The sequence below is a fragment of the Eptatretus burgeri genome, chromosome 9 (assembly GCF_056783735.1).
Source record: "Eptatretus burgeri isolate ZD-2024b chromosome 9, Ebu_testis_v1, whole genome shotgun sequence".
Lineage (NCBI taxonomy): Eukaryota > Metazoa > Chordata > Myxini > Myxiniformes > Myxinidae > Eptatretus > Eptatretus burgeri.
This window is the reverse complement of record NC_140969.1, coordinates 75538362-75566089: the sequence shown is the minus strand read 5'-3', so window position 1 is coordinate 75566089 and position 27728 is coordinate 75538362. Positions and strand designations below refer to the sequence as shown.

General features: G+C 43.5%; 1 protein-coding gene across 4 annotated transcripts in view; it reads right to left on the bottom strand.

Annotated features, from left to right (window-relative positions):
* The window catches only part of LOC147020377 (dynein axonemal heavy chain 12-like), an 89729-nt gene that overhangs the window by 38636 nt on the left and 23365 nt on the right, over positions 1-27728 (bottom strand). For all 4 annotated transcript variants that reach the window (XM_085895690.1, XM_085895693.1, XM_085895691.1 and 1 more), the window contains one exon: positions 16797-16968. In XM_085895690.1, the coding sequence (XP_085751816.1) occupies positions 16797-16968 (172 nt within the window). The remainder of the gene's footprint in view (positions 1-16796; positions 16969-27728) is intronic.

The following is a 27728-nucleotide window of genomic DNA, read 5'->3' as shown; positions in this document are numbered from 1 at the left end:
AGAAGTCCTCAATGCCAGACAGGAAATCCGAGCTGTATCCCTGGATATATCACGTGCTTTTGATATAGTCTGGCACCCTGCCCTGCTCACCAAACTCTCTTCCTATGGTATCCAAGGGCATCTCCACTCATGGCTCGCAGATTTCCTCTCCTGTCACAGTCACCGTGTGGCCCTAAATGGAGTTCTTTCATCCCCGCTTCCTGTCCAGGCTGGAGTTCCTCAAGGTAGCATTCTGGGACCTGTTCGTTTTCTGGTTTTCATCAATGATCACGCCGACTCTCTGGAAAATCCTCTATATCTCTTTGGTGGTGACTCCACCCTCTGCCCTACCATCAATCATCCCTCAGACCGGCAAGCAGCAGCTTCTTCGCTCACTGCCGATCTGGATAAAATCACAAACTGGTCCAACACGTGGAACATGTCTTTCAATCCAGACAAATCTCACACTCTCACTATGTCTCTTTGAAAGGACTGTTTAGAAAAAAACTCCCATTCACTTTCTCAACAATCCTCTGGAAGAAGTCCTTTCTTTCAAGCTTCTGGGTCTCACTATCTGCCATGACCTTTCCTGGGAAAGCCACATTTGAAATCTCGCCTCCAAAGCCAGTCGCCGACTGGGAATCCTCCATCGTGCAAAGTCCTTCCTCGGCCCACCTGAGCTCCTGACCACTTACAAAGCTTTTGTCCCAGCCTGATGGAGTATTGCTCTCCCCTCTGGGCTGGTGCTCCTGCCTCCCACCTTTCTCGGCTTCACGCTGTAGAAACCAAGGCATTTTGGATCATTGGTATCTCCCGCAATGAGGCTGAGTCATTGGGCCTCTCACTCAATCACCGCAGGTTGGTCGGTGGTCTTTCTGTCTTCTACCATCTCCTCTCCAGCCTCGCCCCCCCTGCTCTCTCTGCGATTTGTCCCCACCACATTTTCCGCAGGGTGCTCAATGTCCGCCAACAACCCCCTTCAGGTAAAACTACCAAAATCACGAATCACTGCTCACATTCACTTTCATTTCTCTTTTTTTCCCGCCTTTGGAATAAACTCCCTCACTCTATTCATTCCCATTCTTCCCTCCAGGCCTTCAAAACAGCTGTTCACCACCACCTCTTGTCATCCCCCATCCAAGTCCTCAATCTTTTCTACCCCCGTTAATCTGCCGCAAACCCACCTCCTTCAAATTCCCTGCTTTGCTTCCTGAAAGTCCATGTAATGTCCATCTTCTATTCCCCATGTTCCCCGTCCCATCCCTCTCCCTTCCACAGATCTCCTACTGTCTCTGTTCCCCACTGTTTTGTCCTTCCCACTCCCTCCCCTCTTATCTCATGCCCCCCTTCATGTGCATTTTGTGTTAGCTCTCATACGAGCCTTGACAAGGTATACAAAAAAAAAGTCAATCGAATTAAAATTGACGATTTTTTAGATAAAAATTGATGGTTTTAGAAGTATGTCCTTGAGTTTACCTTTGACCTTTTGACCTCAAAAATACTTGGTTTCCGAATTCATTGACACAATATGCAAATCCTATTCAAATTTAATGTTAGTTGGATGAAAAATGATGATTTTAGAAATCAAACCTCAAGATGACCTTTGACCTTTGCCTCAAAATCGATAGGCTACTTGGATTTTACAAGGAATTAAGACACATGAGGAGGCCATTCGGCCCATCATTCCTCTGCTACACTAATACCAGATTTAATCAATCCATCGATACCCCTTCCCTTTGTGTGCAGCCTTTTTTTTGGGGCTGCTACACTGGTACTCATTTCGACGACCTCGGAAGCATGACAGGCTGAGTCAACCCCCTGGTGTTAATTCAGCAGCCAACGGGGCTGGAACTCAGGACCCTAAGATCCCAAGCCACCACCCTAACTGCTAAGCCAACATCAGGATTGAGACTATTGCTCCAGCTTGGTAAAGTTTCATGACGATTGGTTTTGAATTGTGAGCTGTAGGCGATAAACAGAAAAACAAACAGACAGATAGACAGAATAACAAGATCGAGTGACCAATATACTTGAAAAATCTATGATTTTGCAAGTAACAAACAAGTCGTGAGTGAAAGAAAGTTGGACCAAAAATGATGTTAAACAATCAACTACAGCCGTGTTTGATGCAATTTTGTAGTGACAGTTTAAATTGTGATTAAAGATGGTTCCTCCTGCATTTGGTATATTGCTGTAATGGTGGGAAAGTGCACAAACTTGATTGTTCATATCTATATTTGTACGCATGACATCCTTCCTAGAATTCACGGACAGGTGTGTTTGTTTATGTGTTTGTTTGTTTGTTTGTCGCGCTACTCCTCCTGCAGTTATGGGCTGATTACATTCAGACTTGCAACATAGGATCAGCATGACCCCAATTCATGTACAGGGGTGTTTTTATCTTTGCTGGTGGTCTTGGGAGGGGAAGGGGGTGATGGAGGAGGAGGGGGAAGGATGGAAATTCTCTATGTAAATGTGTATCATATAGTGTCCCCACAGGTGGGAGAGGGTATCACAAGTCACACCATTGTGAGTGCAGTTTTCCTGTCCCCACATTTTCCAGTGCAGTGAGGTGTTTTGAATGACGCAACAAGAGGTATTTTAGAGAGGTATTTTGAATTACATGTTTGAATAAGGATAATAACATAACCCCCTAACGACACTCTTCTAGTTTTCTATAATTCTCTGTGATACAATACAAGGCAAAATGGATGAGTATTATTGAAGATAAACATAAAATAATGCTTTTCAAATTAAACCATTTGTCACCTGTGATTTCGGTCTTGCTTTACCCATCAATATACACTTAGTTTATTCGTTAGTTCCTCGTGTCCCGATTGGCACATTGGGCAGCCAATATGCACTTCAATCCACAAAAAGAAATGCACCGTTTTAAGGTGTCAAAACTCATTCTTCAGTCAAACAATTTATATCCCTCAATTGATATCCGAAGAAACATTTACCACTGTTTAATTTGATATGAATTCACAGTGATTCATGAACTTGACATTCGAGAGCTCAGGTTTTCTGAGTGACAATCACAAATATACCACGAGATTATTCATTGACAAAAATTATTGTTCCTGTACCTGAAGATTTCATACAAATAACTCACTCTTGATCGGTTACCACCACCATGCCGCTGGCCTTGAATGTGCCACTGGCAATCTTGAAAGGTAATTTAAACTGACAACCTTAAACAGCGGATTGTCAAGCTGGTGGAAGGGGAAATGTTATGGGTTCCCACACGCTGCGTGGATGCTTGGTGATATCTTTTGACACAAACGTATGACTTGCTTACAGGTTTGGAGTTGCAAAGTTAAAAACGTAATCGAGATCAGGGTTAGATCAACTATCACTCTCGTATCCGAAAGGCAGGTTTCTAATGTGTCTGTCACATGGAAATGAAACGAGGGGCAAGCCTCAAAAAGGTACAGGTAGTTGTGTAATCGGAGCATAGCTCAAATCATCCAATGCGCCATACTCAACTCCAGGATGTGTAGCCTGGATTTTCTGCTCGTTAGAATTGGAGCCAAATGCAAAGTGTTATCCTGGTCCTTTATTGGTAAATTGCTACATCATTAAGTATGCCTTCCTTCCAAGGAGAACTATGCCATCAAAGGGCACTTTCTAATAATTTTTCTAGTGAATTAATGCTCGTTGAAGAGTTTGTCCAGATATTTGTCGAACAAATACATAAATTCCAATGACATTGGAAGACAATGAGGAAATGAATAGAGTATAAGGGATTTAAACATGGGATTACTTTGTCGAAATTCATGCTCCATGACTGTCAAAAATCTGTTGAACCTGACTTTAATGGTGTCAAAAGACAAACCAATGACTAAGCGTAAGTCGCCTGCAAGAACCGCCAAACTATGAATGATAACATAATATGAACTGTTGATGCGGTAATTCCCAAATGATGTGAAATCTCTTGGCATCTTGGCAAGATAAATAAAAAAATGGGGGCAATACCCCTGGGCACTCACCTGGGAAATAATGATACTGAGGAGGAAGTCAATGTGGAACAGAATCAGAAAAATGTACCAATGAACCAAAGTTATAGCAAATACCTATTTTGGGGGGAAATTCACCATATACCCCAATTTTATTAATGGTGTGAACAAACTTTGGTACATGATGGGTGATGAATCTGGTGATCAAGTTTCATTGAAATTGTGTGTGTGCTTTTGGAACAGAAAGCAAATGTATATATTTTGGGGGGAAACACACCGTATACCCCCTTCAGCCCCAATTTTCTTTGATGTCGTGAACAAACTTTAGTACATCAAGGGTGATGAAGGTGGTGGTCAAGTATCATCGGAATTGTTTGTGTAGTTTCTGAGAAGAAAGCAAATACCTCTTTCGGGGGGCAATCCGCCATAGACTCCCTTAGACCCCAATTAATTTGATGACGTCCAGCAGCCAGCCAAAGGACAAATTTTCACCTAACCCAAACATCTCTGATAAAGTTTTTTTTCTCTGCTGATTATTCACCCTTGGGGTGTATGTAATGATATCCAGGTGGGTGTGAACCTGTCACCCTTGAGCAACTTTAAATATTCAAGATGGCGTCCAAGATGGCTGCCACAATGGGCTAAAATTCTAAAATTCCTATTCTTTCAATGTAGTCGGCCAGAAATCAATGATTTTATTGTTCATATATATGTTTTGAGTTTCAACAATATGTGTAAAATAGTTTGGGAAATATCAGCTGTACCGTTGCTATGATAACTATTAATATGACGACCGTTATGTCAGTAAAATATAGAAAAGTGGCAATCTGCCATATATTTCAAGAACATGTTCATTACAACATTTTTTTTTAATCTTTTTGGCAAATGCTCTTGATCACTGCATTGAGTAAAATAGGATGATGAATTTCATTTTTCTGTTGCCATGGTAACTACCTAAAATGATCACTCTGATTCGTTATGTGTTAAAGATGCTCAGCATATAATCTATATATTTGTACATTTTATCTTATTTGTTTTCTACCTCATAAACCATATGGGGGCTGATTTGGTAATAAACTGTAACATGTTGTCATGGTTACTACAAAGATGCCACTGTAAATTGGTACCGAATGTTTTTAATCATGTTTTTTTTACTATAGTCCTGCACCAGAAAAGGAAATTTAGCTGGACCTAAAATTTATTGATATGGTTATTTTCTCCACCTCATATGCATCTTCGTGATGTATATTATGATATTCAAGTGGGTGTGACCTTCTCAGCCCTGAGCAACTTGATGAATTCAAAATGGCGTCCAGGAAATGAGGAAAAATACTAATTTTTACATGTCGATGACCATATCAATTAAAAACACAATGAACCATGTTTTATATCATTTTAATGACAGCTAGATTTTTCTGAAAACTTAGTTCTACATATATTATATGATTAAAACTAAATTACTTATTTAGGTCACAATAGCCACAAATAATGAAAGATTAATATGTTTCTGATGGATTATTGAGAAAATCTGAAAAACAAGTGACTGGGATATCAAAATGATATTTTTCGATGAAATATTTATTTCTAATTCATAGCTATTCATAGTGCATACAAATGCAATAAAAGCCAATAAGGCTTCTTTAAGGTAGTTAGTACACATGCCATAAATAATGGTGACTACATCAAATCAAACATGGTATCTTGTGGGGCTGAAGTTTGTCTAGAGATTCTAAATAAAGACTAGTCTTCTTCGTCTTTTACTTCCATGACTTGCTTTGTGTACTCATTAAAACAGGCATGGCTGCCTTGGCAGGGGCAGAAAATGGTTCAAACAAGAGTTGAGCTGTTGCAACTGCAGCATCGTGTCTTACACGCATTTTCACTGATGCAGGTGCACCTAATCAATTTGAGAAGCTCTTCTGGAGCAAGAGGGACATTCTCAAGTAGTGGAGTAGGTGACAGAGATGATGAACCCTGCTCATGATACCAACCATATACAGTGGCATCTGAGACTGGTTGCATTGCATCTATTGCCTTCTTCCATACTGCAACTTTTTGATGGGCACGAGCAACATTCTCCATGAACGCTTCATCTGTTGGAGGAAGAGACGGAAGTTTTGGGGCACACATGGTACTTCTGCCTACTTTAGAGGCCCACAGTTTCTGTCGCGCGTTTGTCATGGACAGGAATTGCATACTTTCTTTGGTGGTTGAGGACCAATATCTACAGTTTCTGGATTAGGCAAATTGGACTTGGTAGTGTATTTAGAGACACAGTTTTTCCAGTATTTTATTGTGAGGCTTGGGTTTTCTGCAAGTTGTCTTTCAAGGTCAATGTGCAGGCCGTCCCTATATGCTTTCTTGCATTGATAATTATATGCAACAGTGCTTGTCCACAATTTTGTGAGCATGGCTTTGTAGCATCCCATTCGCCGCCATATCTGAATTTGAAGATGCATATATCATCCATTATTCACCTGCAAAAAAAGAGAAACAAATCTATGCACTACCTATATCTACATCTACTGTACAAAGCATTCTTAACTTATCTATCAAGTGATAATTGAAAGTTGAGTGGTTCGTTGTCTTTGATGAATGCATTTGCCTATCCAATCTAAATTTGAAGATATAATTAGATCCATTATCATTCTGAAATGAAAAAAATCTTTGCATTAACATTAATGTTCAAAGCATTTAGCATTAACTTATCTAACAAGCAATAATTAAAGCTTTAACAGCTGTATATCTTTTGTGAATGCAGGTGTCAACGGTTTGGCTTTATCCATGTTAGCCATTCAGTCGCTGGTATCTTAATTATAAAACATTTTGTAAAGGCAGCAATAGTTTTAATTGGTTTCTGATACCTTAAAAATTTAGAAAAAATGCATTCCATAACTTGTTATCAAGCCTGGTTAAAATTATACACACATATTGGATAGTCAGTGATCATATTATTTCACTTGCGACCATATTGGATTCTTCAAATTGTTCATGGATGACATCACAACCACCTGGATATTTTTTAATCGATCCTAATAATACCCTATTGAATAAACATCAAGTAGAAATAGACATAATGGCTGCCAGACTAAACAATAAATGTATTTATCAAAATATCATAGAACACATTCTTAGTAACATTTTTTTGGTTACCATGGCCACATTAAACAATTTATTAATCAAATTTAACCCACCATGATCTAAGAGTTTGAAAACATTTAACTTAGATCAGAAATGCACAGTTTTATGTTATATATCTTCAGCGCTTATTTCAAACATCACAATTGCATTGGCTGTCATGGTTACCATGGCACCATAACTTCATTACTCATTAATTCTATTTTATGTAAAACATTATTGTCATTAGTTCAGGAATAGAAAAACAACAAAATAATGCAAAAATAAACATTTTCTTGAAATTATGGCAATTTGGTTGTTTTAATCATCTTTGACCAACATAATCGTAGTTATAATTGGTTGTTATGAAAGTAACGGTACAGCAAATACTTCACAAACCCTTTTTATTTAAATTAGTGGACCCTAAAACATATATGACATCCAAAAACTCATAGGTCTATAGCAGAAAACACTGAAATAACATGAATTATCTACTTTTAGTCGATTTTGGCAGCCATCGTGGACACCATCTTGAATATTTCAAATTGCTCAAGGGTGACAGGTTCACACCCACCTGGATATCATTACATACACCCCAGAGATGAATTATCAGCAGAGAAAAAAACTTTATCAGAGATGTTAGGGTTACCCCCCTCGGCTGCTGGACTAATGGTGTAAATAAACTTTGGTACATCATGGGTGATGAAGGGTGTGGGTAAGTTTCATCGAAATTGTGTGTGTCAGGTCAGGTTCGATCTGTGACCTGCTACAGGTACCATGTAAACCTGTACTAACCTGTTCCATGGTTGGGTTATCGGCGACTAAACCGTCTCCCCCACCAGGTTTTCTGGTGAGGAGGGTGTTTGGATATGGACACCCAGCAGGATTAAAAACAAAACCTGTCAAAGGGCGGAGGAGCTCCTTGTGAGCCAACGGCCATCCATATCTAGTGCCCAACTGTGTCTGCGGACGTCCTCCAGCAGTAGGGTTACTTCTTATTAGGAGGTTGGTGGCAGGATTTGCACTCCGGCCACCGTAAAACGCTTCATTCCGCAAAACGCAAAAACGCAAAAAAATCTGAAAACCCACTCCGTGGGAGTACCTCCTGTGCAGCTTCTCTTCGCAGGGCAGCTCACCGGATGACAGGATTGGGGCAAAGCCTTCGGGACCCCCAATCTTTGATAGGAGGGAAACCACGGGGTAACATCCCTGGATCAGATTGCGGGAGAGTGTGTCGGAGTGGTGCTGAGGTGTCGTCCACCAGACGGCGGTCTCCTTGGGTTAACCTGAGGCGGTCCCTTCGGGTGGGTGCCTGGAATGTCCTATCCCTAAGAGAGGATGATCACCTGTCTCTGTTATCATCTGAGCTCAAGCGTTTGGACATCGGGATTGCAGCTCTCTCTGAGGTTCGGAGACCAGATAGCGGCGAGATAATGGTGGGTGGTTACACCTACTATTGGTCTGGTCGCTCTGATGGTTACCATACCCAAGGAGTTGCTGTAGCTGTGTCCAATAAGCTGACCCCAATGATAATTGAGGTAACACCGGTCAACGAGCGTATTATGAGATTAAGGATTCGCCACTCCTTAGGTGTCATTTCCCTGGTCTCTATTTATGCTCCGACTGAGGCGAGTGATCTCACCGTGAAGGACACATTGTACGCCACACTCGAGTCTGTGGTTGATCAGTGCCCCAGACGAGATACACTTCTAGTCTTGGGGGATTTCAATGCATCGACTGGAACTGATAGGGATGGTTATGAGGTGTGTGTTGGTCCCCATGGGTCAGGAACTATGAACCAGAATAGCACTAAGTTCCTTGACTTTGCAAGAAGTCATGGACTTAGGGTGGCTGGTTCATGGTTTCAGTGCCCGCAAGCTCATCGCTGGACTTGGTATTCCAACGCTGGCGGTGTGGCAAAGGAGATTGACCATGTCCTCATTGACGGTCGTTGGAGGATGATCCAGAACTGCAGGGTCTACCGGAGTGCTCAGTTCCTCAATACTGACCACAGGCTTGTTGTAGCAACTCCAAAGCTGCACCTTAAATCCTGGAGAATGGTACCATCCCAGCCTAGGCTGGATGTTGCCAAGCTCAGGGATGAGAGAGTAGCTGAGGAGTTTGCGAACAGGCTGAGTGGACACTTGGGGGGTCTGGGTGCTTTGGGGGGTCCTGAAGAGTTGTGGAGCACCTTCAAGACCACCGTCCTTGATGTTGCCGGTGGATGCCTTGGAGTTCACTGCAGGGCAAAGAAGAATTTTGTCTCTCAAGGGACACTGGATACCATTGACCAGAGTCGCAGGGCCAGGCTGAATGGCAGAGCTGAGCTGTTCAGGGAGCTGAGGCGTAAAACTGTACGTGCACTGAGGGTGGACAAGGAGGCCTATGTGCGAGGAATCTGTGAGGGGGTAGAGCATCACCTGTGGACAGGTGATTCTCGTCTCGCTTACAGGGGAATTCGCGCATTACGTTCATCCAAGCCCATCCCTCGGAGCACTGCAGTTCGAGCAGAGAGTGGTAGGCTCTTGACAGAGGAGTCTGAAGTGAAGGCCCGCTGGGCCGGTTACTTTGAGCAGTTGTACCAGGCTGATCCCCCAGCTGTCGAGTTGGACGTCAAGGGTGTTACAATCCCTGTTGCTGACCCTCGAATCAACTGTGGTCCACCATCGCTTGTGGAAACACAGGCTGCGGTGAACCAGTTGAAACGGGGCAAAGCTCCAGGGATCTGTGGCATCCATGCTGAACTTCTCAAAGCTGGTGGAAATGCTGCACTCGTGTCGTTGCATGCAGTTTTGTGCTCTGCCTGGAACACAGGCATCATCCCAACTGACTGGAAGAGGGGCCTTGTTGTCCCTCTCTGGAAAGGGAAGGGTGATCGCCAAGACTGCAACAACTACCGAGGGGTGACGCTGCTCTCAGTGCCGGGCAAGGTCTTTGCTCGGATAATTCTTGATAGGGTTCGCCACCATCTGCTTGAGCACCAGCGTCCAGAGCAGTCAGGCTTTACACCAAAGAGGTCAACGATTGACCGTATCCTTGCACTTCGTGTCCTCACCGAATGCAGACGAGAGTTTTGGCAGGGGCTGCTTGCAGCCTATGTTGATCTCTGTAAAGCGTTCGATTCAGTGAATCGGGATGTCCTCTGGAGGATTCTTGGTCTTCGTGGGGTGCCACCGAAACTGATCGATCTGATGTCTGAACTCTACTCTGGTACTGAGAGTGCTGTGAAGTGTGGTGGTACCATCTCTGACTTATTTCCAGTTGTTACTGGAGTTCGTCAAGGATGTGTACTTGCCCCCACACTTTTCAGCACTTGTATGGACTGGATTTTTGGGAGGATGTCGGAGAGATCAAGTTGCGGTGCATCGTTTGGCAATGTCAAGATCTCGGACCTTGATTTTGCAGATGATGCAGTCATCTTTGCGGAGACTTTAGACATCCTCTTGGGGGCCCTCGAGGTGCTGAATGAGGAGTCGGAGCCATTGGGATTACGGATTTCTTGGGTCAAAACTAAGATCCAGGCTTTCGGTGACATCTTGGATGCTGCTGTCCTGTCTGTGTCTGTTTGTGGTGAGGATGTTGAGGTCGTGGATAGATTCACTTACCTTGGCAGTGATATTCATGTCTCCGCAGGTTGTGAGCCGGAGGTCAATAGACGTCTGGGTCGGGCCTGGGGAGTCATGGATTCACTGGATCATGGGGTGTGGCGCTGCCGGTACCTGTGCGGGAGGACGAAAGTCCGAGTCTTCAGGTCCTTGGTACTTCCAGTCTTGCTCTATGGGTGCGAGACTTGGACTTTGAATAAGGATCTGAGACGGAGACTTAATTCCTTTGGTACCAGGTCTCTTCGGAGAATCCTTGGCTATCGCTGGTCGGATTTTGTTTCCAACGAGCGGTTGCTGAGAGAGACTCGGATGAGATTTGTTACCTGCATAGTCCGTGAGCGTCAGTTGCGGCTGTATGGACATGTGGCTCGTTTTCCTGACGCTGATCCTGCTCACCAGATTCTCTCAGCGAGGGAGTCTCATGAGTGGAGGAGGCCAGTGGGCCGACCACGTGCCTCATGGTTGCAGCAGGTTGACCATCATCTCAAGGAGATGGGGATGGGTCTGGCATCTGCCTGGGGGATGGCCAGACGGAGGCCCCTGGAGTACCGGCGGAAAGTGGACGCAGCGACGCGCTGTTCTGGCACATGCTCCCATACCTGACCTGTGTGTGTCGTTTTGGAGAAGAAAGCAAGTACATATTTTTGGGGGCAACCCCCCATAGGGGTTGACCATCCTGACCAAACTAAAAACTGTCACCATGGTTTTCACAGGTAGGGTGAGCCGATAATGTGTGGGCTGACCATTGGATATGTTAAACTGGAGGAACCGTCTGCCAGCATTGTTTGTTTGTCGACTCTAAAGATCCCATGGTGTCTTTCACAAAAAGGATGTGGGTTATTGCTGGCACCCTGAAGAAATTTCAAATCCTTACTACCTTCAGTCGAATGTCAGGCATGGCCAGTTGGTTTGAGAAATGAAAGACTTTGGTGAAAACGTTTCCCGAACTGAATGCACAAGAAGGTGGGAATAATTGGAGTCGTTTCAGAAATGATGATTCCAAAATTGTTTTGGATTCACTGTCGAGGATCGAATGAGAGCTAACACACAGAATGTACAACAAGGAGAGCAGGAGACAAGAGGGGTGGGAGAGCGAAGGAAAAAACAGTGTGGAACAGATACATGAGGAGATTTGTGAAAGGGAGAGGGATGGGGCAGGGTACACAGGGTAAACAAGATGTACACTGCAGGGACTTTCAGGAAGGAAAGCAGGGAAATTTAAGGAGAAGGGTTTGGGGGGATTCACGGGGGAAGAAAAGATCATGGTTTTGAATGGGGGAAGATAAGACATAACGGTGAACAGCTGTTTTGAAGACCTGGAGGCAAGAGTGGGATTGAAGAGAGTGTGGGAGTTTGCTCCAAAGGTTGGGAAAAAGAGGAATATATGAGTGAAGGTGAGCAGTGATTCTTCATTTTGGTAGTTTTACCAGAAAAGGGTTGCTGGCATGCCTGGTGTTGGCTTAATGGTTAGGGTGGTGGGATTGGGGTCTGAGGGTCCTGAGTTCAAATCCTGCTTGACAGTTGAATTAATACTAGGTGGGGTTGACTCAGCCTGTCATCCTTCTGAAGAAGGCAAAATGAGTACCAGCTTGCTGGGATGATTGAGCCATTTGAGTATCCTGTGTAGGAGTGGTGACATGTCCAGGTTTGTGCCCAATAGCCCAGGAGACTGCTTTGACAGCACCAATGCTCTGCACAGAGTATGGTCCTAATGGATTTGGATTTTGGATTTGAGGTGGGCATATCTCAGACACAACAGATGGGCAGAACAGAAAGGAGACGGTAGAAGACAGAAAGACCACCGACTTGCATGTGGTGAGAGAGTGAGAGACCCAAAGAATCAGCCTCAACGTGAAAGACACCAATAATTCCAAATGCCTTGGTTTTCACAGTGTGAAGCCGAGAAAAGTGAGAGGTGGGAGTACCAGCCCAGAGGGGATACAAGTACTCCATCAGGCTGTGGATGAAAGCTTTGTATGTGGTCAGTCGCTCAGATGTGCCAAGAAAGGACTTTTCACAACATATGATGCCCAGTCGGCGACTGGCTTTGGAGGCCAGGTTGGAAATGTGGCTTTCCCAGGAAAAATATTGGCAGATAGTGAGACCTAGAATCTTGAATGAAAGCACTTCTTCCAGAGGAATGTTGAGAAAGTAGATGAGGAGGGAGGGGGGCTTCCAGACAGTCCTTTTGGAGAGAGATAGTGAGAGTGTGAGATTTGTCAGGACTGAAAGACATTCCACATGTTGGACAAGCTTGTTTTTTTATCCAGAACTGCAGAGAGGGAAGAGGCTGCTGCTTGCAGATCTGAGGGATGACCGATGGTATGACAGAAGGTGGAGTCATCATAAAAGAGATATAGAGGATTTTCCAGAGAGTCAGAGAGATCATTGATGAAAACCAGAAAAGGAACAGGGCCCAGAACACTGCCACTGTCTTGAGGAACTCCAGCCTGGACAGGAAGAGGGGATGAGAGAACTCCATTCAGGGCCACACATTGGCTGACAGTAGAGGAAGTCTGTGAGCCATGAGTGGAGATGGCTTTGGATGCCATAGGAAGAGAGTTTGGTGAGCAGGGCAGGGTGCCAGACTGTATCGAAAGCACACGATATGTCTTGGGAGATGGCTCTGATTTCATATCTGGCATTGAGGATCTCCATCGATTGTTGGGAGACCAGAAGCAGCATATTACTAGGAGAGTGACCTTGTCTGAATCCAAATTTATGATTGGACGTCAAGCCCTGGTCGTGGAGAGGTCGTGGAGAGATTCGTGGAGAGATGTTGAGGTCATAGAGAGATTCACCTACCTTGGCAGTGATATTCATGTCTCTGCTGGCTGTGAGTCAGAGGTCAATAGATGTCTGGATCGGGCCTGGGGAGTCATGGATTCACTGGATAATGGGGTGTGGTGCTGCCATTACCTGTGCGGGAGGACAAAAGTCCGAGTCTTCAGGTCCTTTTTGCTTCCAGTCTTGCTCTATGGATGCGAGACTTGGACTCTGACCAAGGATCTGAGATGGAGACTTAATTCCTTTGGTACCAGGTCTCTTCGGAGAATCCTTGGCTATCGCTGTTCGGACTTTGTGTCCAACGAGCAGTTGCTGAGAGTGACTCAAATGAGATTTGTTACCTGCATAGTCCGTGAGTGTCAGCTGTGGCTGTATGGACATGTGTCTTGTTTTCCTGACACCGATCCTGCTCACCAGATTCTCTCAGCGAGGGAGTCTCGTGAGTGGAGGAGGCCAATGGGCCGACCACATGCCTTGTGGTTGCAACAGGTTGATCGGCATCTCAAGGAGATGGGACTGGGCCAGGCATCTGCCTGGGGGATGGCCAGATGGAGGCCCCTGGAGTACCGGCGGAAAGTGGACACAGCGACGCACTGCTCTGGTGCATGCTCCCATACTTACCTGACCTGACATCAAGCCATTGGAGAAGAGGAAGGATTTAATGTCAGAAGTGATGATGGATTCCTTAACCTTGCTGATGATTGGGAGAAGGCTGATTGGTCTTTAGTTGCAGGAATCTGTTTCTGTACCATTTTTATGCAGAGCGGTAATGTTAGCTGATTTCCAAGCAGATGGCAGATCCATCCATCCATCCATTGGGACCATACCCTGAACATAGCATTGGTGCTGCCTAAGCAGTCTCCTTGGCTAGTGGGTACAATGCTGGATGGTCCTGGCCTGGTCAATCCTGGTCCTGACAATTGGGTACAATCCTGGTCGCTACTCTGACACAGGATACCAGCAAGCTGGCACTCATTCATCAACCCCACCTGGTATGAATTCAACAGCCGAATGGGATTTGTACTCAAGATCCTCGGATCCCAAGCCCACCACCCTAACCATTATGCCAACACCAGGAATGATGGCAGATGACCCTGCGTAAATGAGAGGGTGAATAGAACAGAGAGATGGTGAGCAAGAGCAGCAGAGCAGGTTTTTAGGACAGGTGGGCTGATGGCATCTCGACCGGTTGCAGAATCTGAGTCGAGGTTTGACAGCAAGCTCTCCACCTTGACAGGAGTAAAGGACACAGAGTCCAGGAACTGCTGGGTGTGACTGGGTAAGGTAGGTACAGAAAGCGTTGGGTTTGGGACACAATATTTAGAAGCAAACATGGAGTTTAGGCTTTCAGCCTTTACACATGCAGTCAGCTGTGCAGCCATTTCAGCAAAGGGAGGGGATGGAGCGGGAATATACACCAGACACAGACTTAACTCGATGCCCCAGAATTTGGAGGAGGGAGACAGGCTTGAGAGTTCAGACTTAAGATTAGAAAGATGTTTTCTTTCTCTCCTGAGGGTAGGCACACACTTGTTACAAGCTTTGCTGAAGGAACTGAGATTGCCAAACTCTGTATCAGATGAGTTGTAGTAGTCGTGAGATTGCCAAACTCTGCTCTGCACTGAGATTGTGATGGTAGTAGTATTAGTGATATGTAAAAACTCAGCATCAGTCTCTCAGTTTGAATTGAGTTTGCAATGTGTGCCCTCCCAATCACCAGCTTGCTTCGATAAATTAACAGAGAAAATCTAAGGTGTAAACACCGTTTCACACATCAATGCATGTGTCGAATAGCAGATGTAAGCATAAGGTATGGTGAATTATTATTTCGTATTCAATCTGTAGCTACACTGGTTGCCTCATTGCTGGGAGTGTAGCTGTACAACTGATGCAATGCCCACTGTTTACAATAAGCTGCTACTCATTTTGCTGACCTTGGAAGGATGACAGGCTGATTCAACTGACCTGGTGTTATTTAACGGTACAACAGGAGCTCAAACTCAAGACTCTAGTATCTTAAGCCGGTCACCTTAACCGTTAAGCCAACTCCAGGGTTAAGGTATGGTGAAGTTAAAGATTTTGAGTGTTCCGCAATTGCGGGAAAACTCTTTAGATGGTTGAAGAATTTAAAGATCATAACGCTGTCAAGATTCTCCTGCTGATCCAAAAGCTAATTGTGCTGTTTATGATGTACATACATACGTACATTGTGAGGGATGTTCAAAAAGTGCAGTGAATGATGTACACATAAAGGTCCAAGAAGTCCCAAAAATAAAGCTACGTCAGAGGAAAGTGTCGATGAGGAATATGAATAAACAAGGAGAAAAAGACAAAAAATGTCATGTCATTCAGTAATTTTGCCAAGTTTGAACAAAATTGGACCATGCATGTCCGAGATATGGGGGACACATTTAATTAACAAAATGGACACCAGTCGGTCATCTTGGATCTGTGCTCGAAAAAATCACGTGCTTATGTATGCTATCATTCCTTATCTGTGTGCCAAGTTTGAAGAAGATCGGTAAAAGCATTTCCGAAAAATGGTTGAGGATGTGTTCAACATTGAGTTTTTACAACTAAAATGGCCTCCAGTCGGCCATCTTTGATGGAATCTCGAAACCAAATAATGTGTATATGTACACCATCATGCTTTGTGTTTGTGCCCAGTTTGAACAAAATCGGTCTGTACACGTCCGAGATATGGCTGCAGACGGACGCACGGATGGACGAGACCCAATCCATGAGCCCCCATTTCAGACGAAGTCTAACGGGGGCTAACGATACATTTTATATGTTTGGACAAACGATATATTGAAAAATCAAGACAGGGTTGGCGTTTCTTTCAGAATGAGTACCTAATTCGAAAACGCTCATTCCAAACAAAATAATTAGTGGTTGACTGGTTGTGGTTGTGTGTATTACTTCAAGAACTTGATGATAAATTTTACTTTGGTTGAGCAATGCTGAAGGTTATCCCAATTAACATAATACATGCCCCTTTTATTTTGTGCTTTTGACCAAATTCAGACCAAATTCACTCTTGGAGGTGAAACACACAACAAGCTCGAGGGACGATGCATGATGACCCCAAATGGAATACTGGTACTTCTCAGTCGATCCAATTAATTTCCTGGTTGGCATATAGCTGTCGTGGTTACCGCTCATCTTGGCAGAAGATTCGGTCCTCAAGGTGTCCTCATCCAATTGTGGACGGGACTTGATGCTCATCAATGAGAAAGTTGTTAATATTGAGCGTTAAACCAAAATTGTGGTCATTTTAGCAGCACACCATGCTTGTTAAAACTGATGTGTTTCGCAAGATGAGAAGGACGGAAGAGGAAACGCTTACAAAAGGTGTCCTCGGAAAGCAGACCGGTGGATGGGCAGGTGGCCCGTGTGTTTGGGCAAGTTGACATCGGCCCCGTACTGCAATAAAAGGGAGGTGCAGGCCGGGTCGCCATAGTTGGCAGCTTCATACAGTGCGCTTGCACCATCTGTTGCCTGAGCTTGCACATCAGCACCTGAAGCAGCAAACAGATGGATTGTTCACCCCATCGAAGTTCGAGTGCAGTCAGTGGTGCACAAACGTTGCATTCTCATTAGTCATTATAAGCTCAATTAAATTCACAATTCCTTGGGTCATGTTGATGATTATATTCTAGGTTTCAAATATGGCTCAAAACAAAACATTCAAAGCCCAGTGGAATTGAAAGCAAATAAATATTGTTTCTCGGAAATGTTAGCAAGCATTACTGGTGATGTCAGACTTCAGCTTGAGATGGGTCAAACTTTCTTTTTTTTCTATTTTTTGTTCTGAACTCTGACTTGAAACTTAAAGGTTCAGGCTAAGAGGGTGTAGGGGATGTAGCTCAGTGGTAGAGTGCATGCTTTGCCTGTATGAGACCCTGGGTTTAATCGCATGCATCTCCACTGTTTGTTTTTTTTAATCAGACGGGTTAATGGTGAGAGAGTGAATTCTGAGTCGAGTCGGTTGGTGGTTCGAACCTTGACATATTCATTTCAAAGATATATGTAAGATTAATTGGCTAGCCTGGTGTTGGCGCAGTGGTTAGGGCAGCGGCTTGGGATCCAAAAGGTCCTGAGTTCAAGCCCCGTTGAGCCACTGAATTAATACACCAGGGGGTTGACTCAGCCTGTCATCCTTCCGAGGTCGGCGATATGAGTACCAGTGTACTGGGCCAGTGTATACCCCGGTTAAAAATAGGTGTACGATATCCCTGTGTCGTAAGAGGCGACCAGGGTTGCGTCAGGAAGGGCATCCGGCGTAAAACATGTGCCAAATCACTGTGCGGATCATACGGATGATCCGCTGTGGCGACCCCTAACGGGAGCAGCCGAAAGAAGAAGAAGAAGATGTAAGATTAATCGGCTGTCTGTCTGTCTGGTCGCGTTTTTTGCAAGGACTGCTGTGTCAGATTCCTCGTCTTTCTCAATGGAAGATGCGTGGACACGTCACTCGGTTCACATACACAGAGCAATCTTTATTCTCATGTTCACACCGCTCTGCATGATGGAGCCACACCGACCTCGCCTCTCTCTCTCTCTCTCTCTCTCGCCCCCTGCTGGTTGTTGGTGAGTTGTGCATGGATGTGGCATCATGGCGGCTCTGTGAGTGAAGCTGTGAGTGCTGTGTCCTGTTCGTGTTTTTCATATCCCCTTTTTCGCTCCCCTTGTATCCTTGTTTGTGTGTGTGAAGTTTTCTCCTGTGTTTCCTTTCTTTGTTGAGACAGGAGAGAGAAAGAGAGCATGCACAGTAAGTGTTTCACAGGCCTGTTCAGGACTTCCTGGTTTTTGGGCCTGCTTTACTACTTGCTGTGTTTCTCCGTTTAGCCTTTTTCTTTGCTAAATACTTCGTTCATATTAATCTTTTGTTTCCCTCCACTTGCTGGTTTTGCTTGTGGCAGGTTTGCTTTTGGTTTCTTGATCCTTCAATTTACTTTGTATTGTTTCACATTATGGCAAATGTACATTTGCATCATCGTGTGTATGAGGCACTCACTCCAAAGAACGGGGTCATAGTTTGTCCACCGGACGGAGTCAGTGTTGATGATGTCGTAATGGGTTTCGGAGAGCTCATTGGGCTCGAAAATATTCTCGCAGCGTCGAGGATGAATCAACGTCTTGTATTGTGCTATTTTTGTCTGAAGAGCGATACATTGCTCAGACGGTTGAATCCGGCTTTTCTCTCCCACCGGATCTTTTTGTTTCTGTAAGTCCTTTGGACACATCTGCTGTTAAAATTATTATATCAAATATTCCACCTTTCTTTAAAAGTGAGGAGATTATCTCTGCTTTAAGTTATTTTGGGATGGTTGTGTCACGGATCTCCATGATCCCATTACGTTTGCGTTCTGGCGTTTCGGTTCGACACATTATGTCGTTCTGACGCCACTGTCATATTGTTTTGAAGAATGGTGCATGGTCACTTAGTACTGCTGTCACTCTTAAATATAAAGATCGTAGCTACCGAGTTTATATTGCCACTGAAGTGATGAAATGCTTTATTTGTGGTGAGCATGGACATTTAAATAATGCGTGTCCGAAACCTAACATTCCTCGTGGTGAGTCTCAACGTGTGGAACCTAATGAGGAATCTCAGTGCCAGGAGCCCAGAACAAGCACTAATGATGCACCTGGAGCTGCAGAACCCAAGCCAAGCACTAGTGGTACATCTAGAGTGGTGGAACGTGCAGACACCTCCCATTAATCAGCCCTGGAAAACAAATGCAGAAGTTAAAGAATCTCAAGTAGATGACGAGGGTTTTGTCACCTTTCACCCTTGAAGAAACAAGCGTCCTAACATCAACGGTCATGATGTAATTGTGAGCGTTTCTAAAATACTAGCGCCATCGAGCAAACTACACAGTTCTCATGTGCACACAGCCAGCTCGCTCGCTGCTTTGGAAACGGAAAACAAATTTGCAGTTCTAGCTCCGGTGAATGTTGACATTGTTTCTGATCATGTACGGGATGAACACGAGCATGGACAAGAGGGTGGTGTTGTGCCCCAAGAAGTAGTTGTGACCACCTCAGTGGTTGCTGATGTCATCGACATTGAAAGTGATCCTATGTTGGTCCCTCTTTCTACCAAAAGCATAGTGGCTGAGACATCTGTGTTCCAGACAACTCCGGACGTTACAGATGTGGAGTGTGCGTGTTCTGCTTCGGTAACGGCTTTCTCCCTCCCAGCAGAATGGAAATGCCTGCTCCTCCTGTGGTGCATGGTTCAAGTATACATCACCAATCAGACTATGTTTCTGATGGGGCCTTGTCATTTGCCTCTGGTGATAGTACTGAAGTCTGGAACGACCCAGGCTTATTTCAGGAACCAGAGGGTTTTCCGACTGTGCCCCCCCTCCCCCCAGGAGATCATAAAATTTTTACAGCACACCTTCCATAACAGACATGTTCAAATTCAAGATTCTTTTCCAGACATGCACAGTTTTATTACCTCTGCAAAGTGGCTGCTCCTTCAGTCCGAGCAGTTTGGCATGACTGAGCCAGAAATATTTTGTCTGAGAAAGTGGGTTTTGAAAGCAAGGAAACTACTGTGTCCATAAGCCGGCCAATTGATCGATGTCTTTTTCAAAATTCCACACGATGGCTTTCTCGTTCGCAACTTTAAACATTAATGGAGGACGTTCGAAATTACGCAAAGCTGAAGTTAAGGAGCTTGTATTGAAGAACCACGTTGAATTTTTACTCTTACAAGAAACCAGATGTAGCTCCTCCTTTATGAGTGAATGGGATAGAATGATGAGGGGAAGGTGGTTCTTCAGCAGCTTAGAGTGTCCCAGAGCTGGGGTAGCCATCTTTTTACATCCCTCTCTCTGTAATCTCATTATTGATTTTAATGAAATTATTAAAAGATATTTAATCTCACTCACTTTTACTCTTAATGGTTTTAAACACACAATGTTCATTGTCAATGCACCGAGTGACAGTACGGATCGAATTTGTTTTTTTACGCAGTTAGAAACATCCCTCACACACTTAGATTTTAATGTATTTGTATGCTTTGGAGGGGATTTTAACTGCATGATGGATTCCTCTATTGATCGCAATGGGAAAGAGCCTCACCCAGCGAGCATTATGCCCCTGGCTAGGACATTGACAACCTGCTCCCTTATTGACATTTGGAGGACTTGTAATCCATCAACACGACAATATACGTGGTGTCAGTGTTTCGATGGCTGTCTATCCCTCACAAGGTCAGATCGTTTTTATATTAATAATGATTTTTAAATATTGTTGTGTGAAATATTGTGACCCACACTGGTATTGTCCCTAGTGGTTTCTCAGACCATCATGTGGTCATACTTTGCATTCACCTACCAATTCGTAACTGAGGTGCTGCCTACTGGACTTTTAATGTAAGCCTCCTTGAGGATCATTTGTTCCTTGATGCCTTTCGTGTTTTTTGGAGAACTTTACTCTAACGTAAACCCTCCTTTCCCCGTCTTGTGCAATGGTGGGACAATGGCAAAGCACAGATAAGATCCTTCTGCCAGCAATATGGAGCTTATCAAGCTCGACATGACTCTGCCCTTCAATCCCTGGTTGCCAGAGAAATATTATCTTTGCAATCCAACCTCTCAGCCTCTAATATGGAAAGGACCAACTTTTTGCTGACAAAGAAAAAAGCCCTTCTTGCTGGACTCTGTGCAAAGCAGGCCAGGGGAGCTTTGATCTGTCTCCAAATGGAAAATCCGTATCACTTGGAAACTTCCTCCAAGTTCTTCTTCGGACTGGAAATTCGGAAAAAAACAAGTCAGCAGATAGCCTCAATAAAGACGAAGGAAGAAAGAATAACGCACTGCCAAAAAGACATCCGAGTTTCACTCAAGGATTATTTCTCTGAACGCTACCAAGCCAAGAGTACTGATAATGACATTGTGGAATCCCTGACTTCTTCACTACCCACCTTATCAGAATCCGCATGTCTACAACTCGACAAGGAAATCACTTTGGAGGAACTTCAGGCTGCCCTACATACTCTACCAACAGGCAAAGCCTCTGGATGAGATGGAATGCCTGTAGAACTTTATAAAACCTTTTGGGACCTTCTGGGACCTTCTGGGACCAGAGTTACATGAAGCTCTGATTGACGGTCTACAATTGAATCTGTTGCTATTGAGTTTTCGCGGGCCTGTACTCGCCCTTGTCCCAAAAAAGGTGATCTTCAGCAACCGTGCAACTGGCATCCTATATCATTGCTTTGCATGGATTATAAAATTTTCTCAAAGGCTCTTACCAACCGGCTCAGACCCGTGATTGGGGAAATTATATACCCTGATCAATCCTATTGTGTTCCAAAAACAACAATTTGCATGAAAGTATTTTTTTATTGTGCGAGACATGATTGATATCTGCACTCTTGAGAAAAAAAATGTTGGTTTGGTTTTTCTAGACCAAGAAAAAGCCTTTGACACTATTGATCACCTCCATCTTTTTTCTGTTTTACGAGGGTTTGGTTTTGGGGCAACTTTTATCTCTTACATACAGCTCCTGTATCACAACATTTTTAGTGTACTTAAAGTTAATAACATTTTATGTCAGCCTTTCCCCAGCTAGTAGAGGCATTCGTCAAGGCTGCCCTTTGTCCGGCCTTCTCTATTCCCTAGTAATCGAGCCTTTGCTCATTTTGTTGCGGGAACATCTTCAAGGTTTTCTTCCCCAACCAATGGCGAACCCAGTTAAAGTAATTGCCTATGCAGATGATCTTTGTGCGGTTATCCATTCAGATGAGGATGTCTCTGCCTTGGTCCACTGTGTCCATTAATTCAGTTTGGCAAGCTCCACCAAAGTAAACTGGAAAAAGAGCAAAGCTCTCTATCTTGGTCTGCAAAATGGCGCCACTCCTCCAACCCTGCCCAAGCAACTTGAATGGGCATGGGATGGATTTTTTTTTTTTAATCTCGGTGTCTTCCTTGGCACTCAAAATTTCGTTTTAAAAACTGGGAATTTTTAATAAATAAAACTGAGAGGCAGTTACTAAAATGGAAGGGACTACTTAGTCAAATCTCATATCGGGGGTGAACCCTTGTTATTAATAACCTTGTGGCATCAATGCTTTGGCATATTTTTACGGCACTACAACCCCAGATTTCATTCTTAACAAAACTACAATCCATTTTTGTTGACGTTTTTTTTTTTGGGGGGGAAGCACTAGCTCCGGCCCGGTGTGCTAAGCCTGCCTATTGCTGAAGGAGGACAGAGGCTGATTGCCGTTACCAGCAAAGTGATGGCTTTTCGCCTCCTTTCATTGCGGAGGCTGTTATACACGGATGCTTCTTGGAAAGCCTTCGCTCACTGCCTACTTCGGCAGGCAGGGAAACTTGGCTATGATCACGAACTCTTTCTCATTGATACCAAGAAAGTTGACATCACATCAGTGCCCCTGTTCTCTAGAAGTATGCTGGAGGCATGGCAGGCAGTCACTGTCCACCGTGATGAGAGTAGCTACTTCCTCAAAATGTTTTTAAATGAGCCCATTTTTCTAAATCCTCTTTTTAAAGGGGTTTGTGGTGATCGCAATTTTATGCAAAATTTTATTGATGCTGGATCCACCAAGGTTAAAGACTTTAGAACTCCTTTTCCTTATAAATGGAAGCCAGCTGCCGAGGTCGTTGTGGCCACTGGAATTCGGGCCATTCGAATAGTAGGGAGAATTTTCTCTGTAATTCTACGCTTTTCAAGCAGTCCAAGTTAAAATGGACTCCACTGCTGGACTCCACACCTTCACTCCAACACCCCTTTCCATCACTTTTACTTCACTTTCAAGGTTTTATCCCTTTTAACTCAATGGAAAAACGTACTGTTTATTTTTTGTGTGTTAAAGCCCTTGTTCTTGAGAGACCCACAGAACCACAAGTGCACTGGAAGAGGATGCTCCGGGTTACTCCATCCACTGCAATCCAATGGCTTGTTATGTATAAGACGTCCATTGTCAAGTGCTCTGGAGACTTGCAGTGGTGGTTGGCGCACTACATTTTACCCTCGAATGTTTTGTCTCATCGCAAATTTTCTAGTAACACGGAATTGTGTCCTTTCTGTGGTGTTACTGAAAATATTTTCCACATTTTTATTGAGTGCCCAATGCTGGCTCCCCTTTTTATGATCTTATCACATGTACTCCGAGGGCTAGGCTTTGTTTTTACACGTTGTGTTTTTATCTTTGGTTTTAGTATCTCTTCCCGATGCAAAAATGAGTGTCTTTTCGCAAATTATTTGTCTTCCGAGGCTAAGCTCACTATATACCTGTCAAGGAAGCATAGAATGCAAAATACCGACAATCCTGATGATGATGAAGTTCATCTTTTTAAAGCCTTTGTCACATCACGTTTGCACTTTGAATTTCAACTCAGTGATTTTACGTTGTTTTCACAGAAGTGGTGTGTGAATTCATTGAAGTGGTGTGTGAACTTGCTGATGGTGTCCTCAGAGTTATTTTATGATTTTGCCTTGTTTATGTACGAAGTCTTCCCTCATTTTAACTTTGTACAATGTTTGCCTTTGGTTTATGATTTCCTTGTGCACAATGATTCCTGGAAATAAAGAGGAGCAAAATGTCATCTCTCTCTCTCTCTCTCTCTCTCTCTCTCTCTCTCTCTCTCTCTCTCTCTCTCTCTCTCTCTCTCTCTCTCTCTGTCTCTCTGTCTCTCTGTCTCTCTGTCTCTCTGTCTCTCTGTCTCTCTGTCTCTCTCTCTCCCTTACTGTGTCTCTCTCTCTCCCTTACTGTGTCTCTCTCTCTCCCTTACTGTGTCTCTCTCTCTCCCTTACTGTGTCTCTCTCTCTCCCTTACTGTGTCTCTCTCTCTCCCTTACTGTGTCTCTCTCTCTCCCTTACTGTGTCTCTCTCTCTCCCTTACTGTGTCTCTCTCTCTCCCTTACTGTGTCTCTCTCTCTCCCTTACTGTGTCTCTCTCTCTCCCTTACTGTGTCTCTCTCTCTCCCTTACTGTGTCTCTCTCTCTCCCTTACTGTGTCTCTCTCTCTCCCTTACTGTGTCTCCAACTCTCAGTGGTAGTAGGTCTTTGGCACCTCTGTTATAGTAATATGCCTGTCTGCTTTTACTTGATGGCTTGTAGCATGGTATTGTGTACAATGTGGTCCTAAATGAGGAGAAAGCTTAGAAATTGAACCCAGTTTTAATAAGATAAACAATCTTAATGTTATATAATGCCCAAGTGTCTGTGCTTTCAGAAAATGTATACCTTGCTATGGGTCTTAGGGATATAGTTTCTTACAAAGCATGTTTTTTATCCAAACACAGGCTATTTTTTCCATTTTTATAGCTCATTTTTTCGAAATGGGTTACATGTATGATTGTATATCTTGTCTAAAATGGTTGAAAATGCATTTTTTGTTTGATATGTATGTATGTATGTATGTATATATATATATATATATATATATATATATATATATATATATATATATATATATATATATATATATATATATATATAATTATACATAAGAATAGAACAATTCCTCAAAACAGTACATTTCTTATGACCTTCTGCATATCTTCGCACCTTCAAATGTGTAAAATCTAAGATTTTGCAAAATTTTCCCCAGTCATAGTGAAGCTTACAAAATCTTATTCCAGAAATTTGAAATGCATCTGATTGAACATCTTAAATAGCAATTTACTTCTGCATAAAGTGATGATTTAAAATGGAAAGTTTAAACAAGGATCATTACTACATACCAGTTTTTAGGTTCACTCCCATGATGGGTCAAAAATGTTAGGAAGTACGGAACAAATTGCATTTGCCAAGCTGCTACAAAATTACTGGTAGCTATAAGCTTGATTTTATAACCATAGAATAAGTTTAGCAAGTTGGCCCTATGATATAAAAATCAACACCAAAGGCCAGTTTGTGTTCAGTATACAGAACATCAAAGGTCGTTAGGAAGTACGTAACATTTTTTAGGAAATCTGCACTTTTAATCCTAAGATGTTAGTTTGGTTCATCATAGCATGTATTTCTATGGTTAAGTTTATGTGCATATATATTTATGACCTGAATGAACACTGATCAATTTGATCAATTTGTTAATTTCATATGACCTTGACCTCTTTCATATGACTTTCATTTTTTGTTCTCCCATGTCCTAAATGTGTACATAATACCTTGCTACAAGCATGATCTGAGTCGAGATCCCACGCCTTTCTGCACCTTTTGTTTTTGGAGGTTTTCAGAAATTGGAAGTAAGGTCCTGGTTCATCTGTTCATCAGTCTTTGCGCAGGACTGCTCAAAATTTATTTTGTAGGAGTGTTGTGGAAGGCAAGCATGCTCAAGTAATGATCTGAATTTGCTGCCTTTGCCTTCATCAGCAGTGACTTTACAATCTTCACAGCATTCTCGGCCTTTCCATTGCTCTGAGGAAAATGAGGTGACAATGTACGGTGATGAAACTGCCATTTCTTTGAGAACCTCAAAAACTCCTCTGCTGTGAACTGTGGCCCATTATCTGTGATCAGGATGTCTGGGATTCCATATCTCACAAATTGTCCTTTAAGTTTGCGAATGATGGTTGATGAGTGGATGTTTTGTTGGAAGTCAATCTCCCAGAAACTTGAGAAGTAGTCCACTGTTATTAAGTACGTTTTCCCCTCCAAGTGAAAAAGGTCTGCTCCCACTTTTACCCATGGCTGCTCTGGAATGTCATGGGGTTGAAGTGTTTCCTTTGGCTGGTCTCTCTCTGGAGACCTGCAGGTCTCAAACTTCTGAACAAAGTCCTTAATCTCAACGTTCATTCTGGGCCAGTAAATGCATTTTCTGGCTCTTCAAACACATCCATTCACTCCCAGATGAGACGAGTGAACTCGTTCCGCCATGTCCTGCCTTCTTGACTTGGGAATCACAACTCTTTCTCCCTTGAACATCAGGTCATCCTGAGTGCTGAGTTCATCTCTCACATGGAAGTATGGTCAAAGGACTGGTTTAACCTCATGTTGTGTCTCTTTCCATCCTGTGTGTTTCATTAGTTTGAGTTGTTGCATGATACCATCTCATCTGGTATCATCTTCAATCTTCCTCATTAATGGTTGAGAGATTGTGATATGTTTTGCCATGTTTACCATCTCAAACCCATTTTCCTTGGTGACTCTTGGGTCCTTGAGGTCGGCTCTACTAAGCGTATCAGCCAGTTGTATATCTTTGCCTGACCAATAGTGAATCTTAGTATTGTATGATTGCCTCCTCACGAGCATTCTCTGCAGCTTCTTTGGTGCTCTGTGGAGAGGCTTTGTTGCAATGGTCTCCAGCGGTTTGTGATCAGATTGCATCTTCACCTGTCTCCCTTACATGTACAGATGAAACTTTTCCAAACCAAAAACAACTGCAAGGAGCTCCTTCTCTACCTGTGCATACCTGGTTTCTGTATCAGATAGAGCCCTGCTGGTGTATGCGATGGGATGTCCTTCTTGTAACAGTGTAGCACCAAGCCCAGTGTCAGAAACATCCACCTCATAGTACTTGAGCACTGGTTCAGCAGTAATCAGTATCTTAATCTCCTGCATAACTTTCTCATGTACTTCTGACCACCACCAGGTGACATGCTTCTGTGTCAGTCTGCATAGGGGCTCACACTTGTCACTAAGGCCTGGAAGGAATTTGCTAAGAAAGTTGACAAACCCCATGAATTGCTTTACCTGTAGCACATCAGTTGGGTTCGGTATTTGCACCACCACTTTCACCTTTTCTGGGTCTGGTTTGAGAGCCTCTGAAGTGACTACATGACCAATGCAGGTCACTTCTTTGAGTTTGAATTTCACCTTTTCCTTGTCCAGCTTCAGGTCTCACTCTCTACCACCAAATTTGGCACAGCTCAAGACCGACCCGGGGATTGTCCTCGGTATTCTCATCCACCACCTGAGCCTTTAAAGATCACTTTTCTGGCCAGATATCACGTGATATATAACACGGCAAAGGCCAGCACACCTCGTTGGAAATACATCAGCGATCTCACATCCAAACTGGATATATTCTGTATTCAAGAAACTGAGTTAAAAAATAAAAAAAACGGGAAACTGGGTGAACAGTCCCTGGCATTTTTTATTTTATTACTTACGAAATCTAAAGATTTCGTAAGTATATTGATGACTTCCGTTTCTGTTTGTTTGTTTGTTTGTAGGCACGATAACCCGAGAATGGAAGAAGCTACCAATGTCAAATTACACCACGTGATTCAGGAGGGTGATGGCTAGTGCTGATTAGATTTTGGTCAAAATCGGTCTAAGGTCAAGGT